Raw genomic sequence first — 7,805 nt, 5'->3', positions numbered from 1 at the left:
TGATGTGGACCCTGGACGACTGGAGAGAGAGAGAGGCAACTGTCAATCAATCATTCATACGGTGACATACGGACTGATCTAACACAGCTCTGGTGATGTGGACCCTGGACGACTGGAGAGAGAGAGAAAATGGAAACCAAGATAAATTAAAACAATTCAGTTTTGAGTGCAGCATAAAATGCATGGAACAAAAACAGAAATGACAAGACATACACACGGAACTGGAGGAGCTACGATATGGTAGTGTGAATACACAAAGTTACAATGTAATTACAAATGTGTAAAATACAAGGTCAAGGTCAAGTCAAGGAAAGTAGCAAAGAGACATATTTCTTGTAAAGTCGAAGMGAAAATGTACCTTCTCCAGCAGGTACCCGATCACCAGGAATCCTTTCCCCCCCAGCATCTGTTCCTGCATGGCTACGGAGCTCTTCAGCAGCTCAACCAGGAACACTAGCAGGGTGGCACTGCAACAACACAAACACACAGATTAATACAAATACACACATTATTTCTAAGTAAATACATGTAATGTGGCTGATAACAAATATTTATTCAGTGAATGTGAAGAACCGATAATATTATACATACAGATATACTGTAGGAGAGGGAGTCATTCTGTGTTAATATTAGTTAGTTAATATGACTCCATTCTACTATCAGAGATGAGTCATGAACTAACTCCTCTCTGATAGTAGAATGGAGTCATATGAACTAACTCCTCTCTGAGAGTAGAATGGAGTCATGAACTAACTCCTCTCTGATAGTAGAATGGAGTCATATTAACTAACTCCTCTCTGATAGTAGAATGGAGTCATATTAACTAACTCCTCTCTGATGTTAGAATGAGTCATTATTAACTAACTCACTCTCTATAGAATGAGTAATTACTAACTACCTGGATCTGCATAGTAGAATTAGAGCCCCTTCTGAAAGTATTATAACTAACTTCCTTCTCTGATAGTAAGAATGGAGTCTATTAAACTCTGATAGATAGACATACTACCCTCTGATAGTAGAATATGGAGTCTAATTAAACTAACTCCTCTCTGATAGTAGAATGGATCCAGGGTATACTAACTCCTCTCTGATAGTAGAAGCAGATGGCGTCATAGTAACTAACTCTCTTGATAGTAGACTGGAGTCATATTAACTAATCCCAGTCTTCTGGATGTAGAATGGGTCATATTAACTAAACTCCTCTCTATGTGCGCAATTCATAACCCTGGCCCTAGTAGAATGGAGTCATATTAACTAACTCTTCTCTCGATAGTAGGAATGGGAGCTATTAACTAACCTTCTATAATAAGAATGGATCATAGTAAAACTCCTCTACTGATAGTAGAATGGAGTCATATTAACTAACATCTCTCTGATAGTAGAATGGGAGACTAACTCTGAATAGTAGACATATAACTAACTCTCTCTGATATGTAGAATGAGTCATAATTAACTACACTCCTCTCTGATAGTAGAATGGGTCAATTAACCTAACTCTCTCTGATAGTAGAATGGAGTCATATTGTAAACTAACTCCTCTCTGATAGTGAGAAGGAGTTCCATAATTAATCTAACTCCTCTCTGATAGTTTAGAAATGAGTCATATTATACTAACTCCTCTCTGATAGTAGAAGGAGTCATAGTTTAACTGAACTCCGAGCTCTTGATAGGTAGAATGGAGTAATATAATACTAACTCCCTTCTCTGATAGGAGAATGGAGCATATATTAACTAACTCCTCTCTGCATAGTAGAAGAGTCATATTAACTAACTCCTCTCTGATAGTAGATGGAGTCATATTACTATACCTCTCTGATAGTAGAATGGAAGTATATTAACTAACTCCTCGTCTGCATAGTAGAATGGAGTCCTATTAACGTAACTCCTCTCTGATAGTGAATGGAGTCGCATAAATTAACTAATCACCCCCCTTCTCCCCCCCCCCCCCCCCCTCCTCCATATTCATCTGTTGTTGCCTCTGCATTACTTTGTTCATTAAGTCTCTCTGGATATATTTCCATTCGAATTTTCTTCGTATAATTCATTTGTTTATTCGATCCTTTGCGTTTTGCTTCGTTATTCTTGATTTTTTCGATGTTGTGATATCTTAATGCTTTTCTTATTTTTCTGCTTCCTGATGACTTCGATCTCTTTTCTTTCTGCTATGCTTGCGTCTTGTTTGTTCTTCTTCCTTCATAATTCTAATAGATTATTTCTATATCGCCTCTTAGCAATTCTGATTCAGGCTTTTTGCTATTTCCGATACTTGAGTCTTATCTCTTTCTTAGTCTTCTCTTCTTTTTTCTTTTGGTACTTCTATTTTACGTTGTACTTTTTTGCGTTCTGTTGCTCATCTGAATTCTACGTTCTGATTAGTAGAATGGAGGTCATATTAACTAACTCCTCTCTGATAGTAAGAATGGAGTCATATTAACTAACTCCTCTCTGATAGGGAGAATGGAGTCATATTAACTAACTCTCTGATGTAGATGGAGTCATAATAACTAAAACTCCTCTCGTGATTATAGAATGAGTATTAGTACTGTAACAGAGTAGAGATATAGTACTGTAACAGTAGTAGAGATATTATAGTACTGAATAGAGAAGAGATATTCAGTTACTGTAACAGTATAGAGAGTTATAGTTACTGTAACAGAGTAGAGATTCATAGTACTGCTAACAGAGTATAGATATAGTACTGTAACAGTGTAACTATCATAGTACGTGTACCAGTGTAGAGATATAGTACTGTAAGCAGATATAGAGATTATAGGTACTGTAACAGTGTTAGAGATATAGTACTGTACAGGTAGAGAATATAGTACTGTAACAGATTGTAGAGATATAGTACTGTAACAGAGTATAGATATAGTACTGTAACAGTGTAGATATATAGTACTGTAACAGTGTAGAGATATAGTACTGTAACAGAGTAGAGATATAGTACTGTAGTTCCAACTAGACTAGCGCATTGCTTTGCTGAGCCATTAAATATGTAGAGGATTCACCCCATGTCTTTCTACAGGCTTACTAATGACACAATGGGGGGTTAGGACTTTGGAAACACACAGTGAGAGATGCTGGGCTTAGGGGTTGTTTGGCCCTCGCTTTACGGCCTGCCTCCATCTCCTGATGTACTGGCCTGTCTCTGGTAAGCGCCTCCATGGCTCTGGAACTACGCTGACAAGACACAGCAACAACCTTCTTGCCACAGCTCGCATTGTGTGCCTCCTGGAGTGATGCTGCACTACCTGAGCCACTTGTGTGGGTTGTAGACTCCGTCTCATTGCTACCACTAGAGGTGAAAGCACCCCAGCAATTCAAAAAGTGACGCAAAAATCAGCCAGAGAAGCATAGAACTGAGAAGTGGTCTGTGGTCAACCAACCCTGCAGAACCACTCCCTTATTGGGGGTGGTTTGCTAATTGCCCTATAATTTTCTACCTTTTGTCTATTCCTTTGACACAGATGTGCAAATTTATTGTTCAATCAGTGTTGCTTCCCTAAGTGGAACAGTTTGATTTAAGTTGATTGAACTTGGAGTTACATTGTGTTGTTTTAAGTTGTTTTCCCTGTTATTTTTTTGAGCAGTGGTTTATATATGTAATATATAGAGTTTTAGAGATGAGAGAGAGAGATAGTTCTAGGGAGAGAGAGAGAGAGTTTTAAGGGAAGAGAGAGGTAGACAGGGTAGGGCATATAATAAAGTTTTCCATACTGTTCTCATAAGAATAACGCAGGACTATTTTGACGAGACTCACAGACTACAGGTGCCTACTCCTTATGCTGCTCAACTCACTTTTGAGTCTGTCAAAATAGTCCCTGCGTATTCTTATGAAGAACAGTATGAAAACTTATTAATATCCCTAACCGTCTGTCCTGACCGGTCATCTCTCCCAAAACTCTCTCTCTCTCTCTCCTAGTATCACTATCTCTCTCTCTCTCTCTTCTAAAACTCTATATACTACATATAATACACTGCTGCAAAAAAATAAAGGACACTTAAACACAATGTAACTCCAAAGATCAATCACACTTGAAATCAACTGTCCACCTTAGCGAAGCAACACTGATTGACAATAAATGTGCACCATGCTGTTGTGCAAATGGAATAGACCAAAAGGTAGAAATTATAGGCATAATTAGCAGACAACCCCAATAAAGGAGTGTTCTGCAGGTGGTGACCAGACCACTTCTCCAGTTACCTGATGCCTTTCCTGGCTGATGTTTTGGTCACTTTTTGAACTGCTGGCGTGCTTCACTCTAGTGGTAGCTGACTGACGGAGTTCTACACCCAGCGAGTGTGGCTGGCTAGGTAGTAAGCAGCTCAATCTCAGGATGGCATCACATGCGAGCTGTGGCAAGAAGGTTGTGCGTGGTCTGGTCAGCGTAGTCGGTCATGAGCATGGAGGCGCTACTAGGAGACAGGCCAGTACAATCAGGAGACGTGGAGGAGGCCTGTAGGAGGGCAACAAGCCAGCCAGCCAGGCTACCGCTACCTTTCCCCATACGTTGTGCAAGGAGGGCCCAGCACTGCAGAGCGCCTGCAAAATACCTCGCAGCAGGGCCACAAAATGTGCATGTCTGTCTGCTCAAATGGTGCAGAACAACAGACTCCATGAGGGTGGTGTATGAGGGCCCGACCGTCCCCAACAGGCTGGGGGTTGTGTTACAGCCCAAAACACCGTGCCAGGACGTTTGGCATTTGCCAGATGAACACCCAAGATTGGCAAATTTCGCCACTGGCGCCCTGTGCTCTTCACAGATGAAAGCAGGTTCACACTGACACTGTGGACAGACGTGACGAGTCGGAGACGCCGTGGAGAACGTTCTGTCTGCCTGCCAGCATCCTCCAGCATGACCGGTTTGGCGGTGGTCGTCATGGTGTGGGGTGGCATTTCTTTGGGGGGCCGCAAGCCCTCCATGTGCTCGCCAGAGGTAGCCTGACTGCCATTAGGTACCTGAGATGAGATCCTCAGACCCCTTGTGAGACCTATATGCTGGTGCGGTGGCCTGGGTTCCTCCTAATGCAAGACAAATGCTAGACTCATGTGGCTGGAGTATGTCAGCAGTTCTGCAAGAGGAAAGGCATGATGTTATGGACTGTCCGCCGTTCCCAGGATGAATCCAATGACAATCGGGACATGATGTCTCGCTCCATCCTACCAAAGCTGACGTTGTACCACAAGACTGCGCAAGGAGTTGGCGGATTGCTTAGTCCAGGGCTGGGAGGAGATCTCAGGAGACCAATCCGCCACCTCATCAGGAGCATGCCCAGGCTGTTGATAGGGAAGGTCATACAGGCACGTGTGAGGCCACACAACTAGCCTCAATTTTGGACTGGTGTTTTAAGGACATTTATTATCGAATAGTGGGATCAGCCTTGTAGTGTGTTTGTCCCTTTAATTTTTGAGTGTGACCTCCAAAATGCCAGACTCCATGGGTTGGATAATTAATTTCATTGATAATTTTGTGTGATTTGTTGTAACATTCACATGTAAAGAAAAAGATATTTATAAGAATGAATTTCATTCTTGCAGGTCTAGGATGTGTTATTTTTAGTGTTCCGTTTTTTTTTGAGCGTGTATATATATCCCCTCGGGTCTGACCTCTCTCCCTAGAACTATCTCCTCGCTCCTCTTCTCTCTCTATCTTAAAACTTATCGTCTCTCTTATTATATCCCCGCCTCGTAATTTTCCCTCTGTCCTGCTCCTGTGTTCCTCTGTCTTTATACAAACCATAAAGAGTATCCATATGTAGAGTGGTTCAGTTTCTTCTCCCCTCCTCTCTCCCCATCATCCTCTCCCCCCATCCATCCTCTCTCCATCCATCCCTCTCTCCCATCCATCCTCTCTCCCCCTCCATCCCTCTCTCCCCATCCTCGTCCTCTCTCCCCACTCCCTCTCTCCCTCCTTCATCCCTCCCTCTCTCCCATCCATCTCTCTCCCCCATCCCTCCTCTCTCCCATCCCTCCCCTCTCTCCCACCCTCCTCTCTCCCCATCCATCCCTCTCTCCCATCCTCCCTCTCTCCCCCATCCATCCCTCTCTCCCCATCCATCCCTCTCTCCCCATCCATCCCTCTCTCCCCATCCATCCCTCTCTCCCCATCCCATCTCTTCCCCCATCCATCCCTCTCTCCCCCATCCCTCCCTCTCTCCCCCATCCATCCCTCTCTCCCCATCCCATCCCTCTCTCCCCCATCCCTCCCTCTCTCCCATCCCTCCCTCTCTCCCATCCCTCCTCTCTCCCATCCCATCCCTCTCTCCCCATCCCTCCCCTCTCTCCCCCATCCCTCTCCTCTCTCCCCATCCCTCCCTCTCTCCCCATCCATCCCTCTCTCCCCCACCCCCCCCCCTCTCCCCATCCCTCCCTCTCTCCCCATCCCTCCCTCTCTCCCCCATCCCTCCTCCTACTCACACACGGTGGGTGTCCACAGAGCTGTCGTTGAGTTGTCTGTAGTCCGCTGTGAGAAGAGAGGGAAGAGGACCTGAATCCCTCCGATAGAGTGGATAGCACTGTGGATGGAGTGGGTCACTATGGCTTCACATCCTAGACATGAGAGAACACACATTGTTAGGAAAACACACACACACACACACACACACACATACACACACACACACACACAACACACACACACACCACACACACACACACACACACACACACACACACACACACACACAACACACACACACACACACACAACACACTTAATACACACACACTCAATACAACACACACAACACACTCAATACAAACACACACACACACACACACTACACAAACACACACACACCACACACATCACACACCACACACACACACCACTGTCAATACACACAGACCCCCCCCCCCCCCCCACTGACCTGCAGCATGAGTGCGTGTGGTGAGTGAACGAAGATGGATGCGTTCTCCCTGGGTGATGACTCCAGACAGAGCTGTGCATTCGGTGGCCTTGGCGTTGTAGGTGAAGAGATGGAGCTGGCCTGCTTCCCATCATACAGGACCTGCAGTACATTACACATATCAGTTAACAGACGCTCTTATCCAGAGGCACTTATTCATCTTATGATAGCCAGGTAAGACAACCACATACCGTATGTACAACTTTTCCACAATAACCTGCCTACCTGCTTATGGTGCTCGGCCAGGTGGATATCACTCTCCGACTTAAACTTAAAGGTGCTCTACAGGAGTGAGGGGAGAGAGGAAGGAGGGTGGGGTGGGGGGAAAGGTGAGGGGTCAGGAGAGGGAGAGAGGGGGAAAAAAGCGGGGAGAGAGAGCAGAGAGATGGGGAAGGGAGAGAGCAGGGAGAAAGCAAAGGTAGATAGGAGTGAGAGGAGAAGGGGAAGTGAAGGAGATGTTGAGGGAGAGAGAGGGGGAGGGAGGGAGGGAGGGGAGACAGATGGGCAGGGAGGGAGGGAGAGAGAAAGGAAGAGAGGAGTGAAAGGAGAGGCAGAGGGAAGGAGGAGAGAGGGAGGTGAGGGAGAGGAAGGGGGAGGAAGAGAGAGAGAGAGGGAGATGAGGAGAGGGAGGGGAAAGGGGAGGAAGAGAGAGGGAGGTGAGGGAGAGGAGGGGAAAGGGGAGGAAGGGAGAGAGAGATGGAGGTGAGGGAGAAGGGAGGGGAAGGGGGAGGAAGGGAGAGAGAGAAGAGTTAGAGGGAGGGGAAGGGGGAGGAAGGGAGAGGAGAGAGAGATAGAGAGAGAGAAGAGAGAGAGAGAGAGAGAGAGTTGAGGGAGAGGGAGAGGAAGGGGAGAAAGGGGGAGGAAGGGAGAGAGAGAGAGAGTTGAGGTTGTATAAT

The 7,805-nt window shown here is 45.5% G+C and overlaps 1 protein-coding gene across 1 annotated transcript; it reads right to left on the bottom strand.

Moving 5' to 3' along the window:
- Window positions 1-46: 46 nt before the first annotated feature.
- On the bottom strand, window positions 47-6,809 carry LOC139025878 (neurobeachin-like). Its single transcript, XM_070441114.1, has 4 exons — window positions 6,799-6,809; window positions 6,419-6,541; window positions 359-467; window positions 47-112 (listed from the first exon to the last, which is right to left on the bottom strand). Exons 1-4 carry the CDS (start codon window positions 6,807-6,809, stop codon window positions 47-49), a joined length of 309 nt encoding a protein of 102 aa, XP_070297215.1.
- Window positions 6,810-7,805: the final 996 nt, after the last annotated feature.

The sequence above is a fragment of the Salvelinus sp. IW2-2015 genome, unplaced genomic scaffold, assembly GCF_002910315.2.
Source record: "Salvelinus sp. IW2-2015 unplaced genomic scaffold, ASM291031v2 Un_scaffold3465, whole genome shotgun sequence".
Lineage (NCBI taxonomy): Eukaryota > Metazoa > Chordata > Actinopteri > Salmoniformes > Salmonidae > Salvelinus > Salvelinus sp. IW2-2015.
Note: the sequence above shows the minus strand (reverse complement) of the source record. Positions and strands in the feature narration are given on the sequence as shown.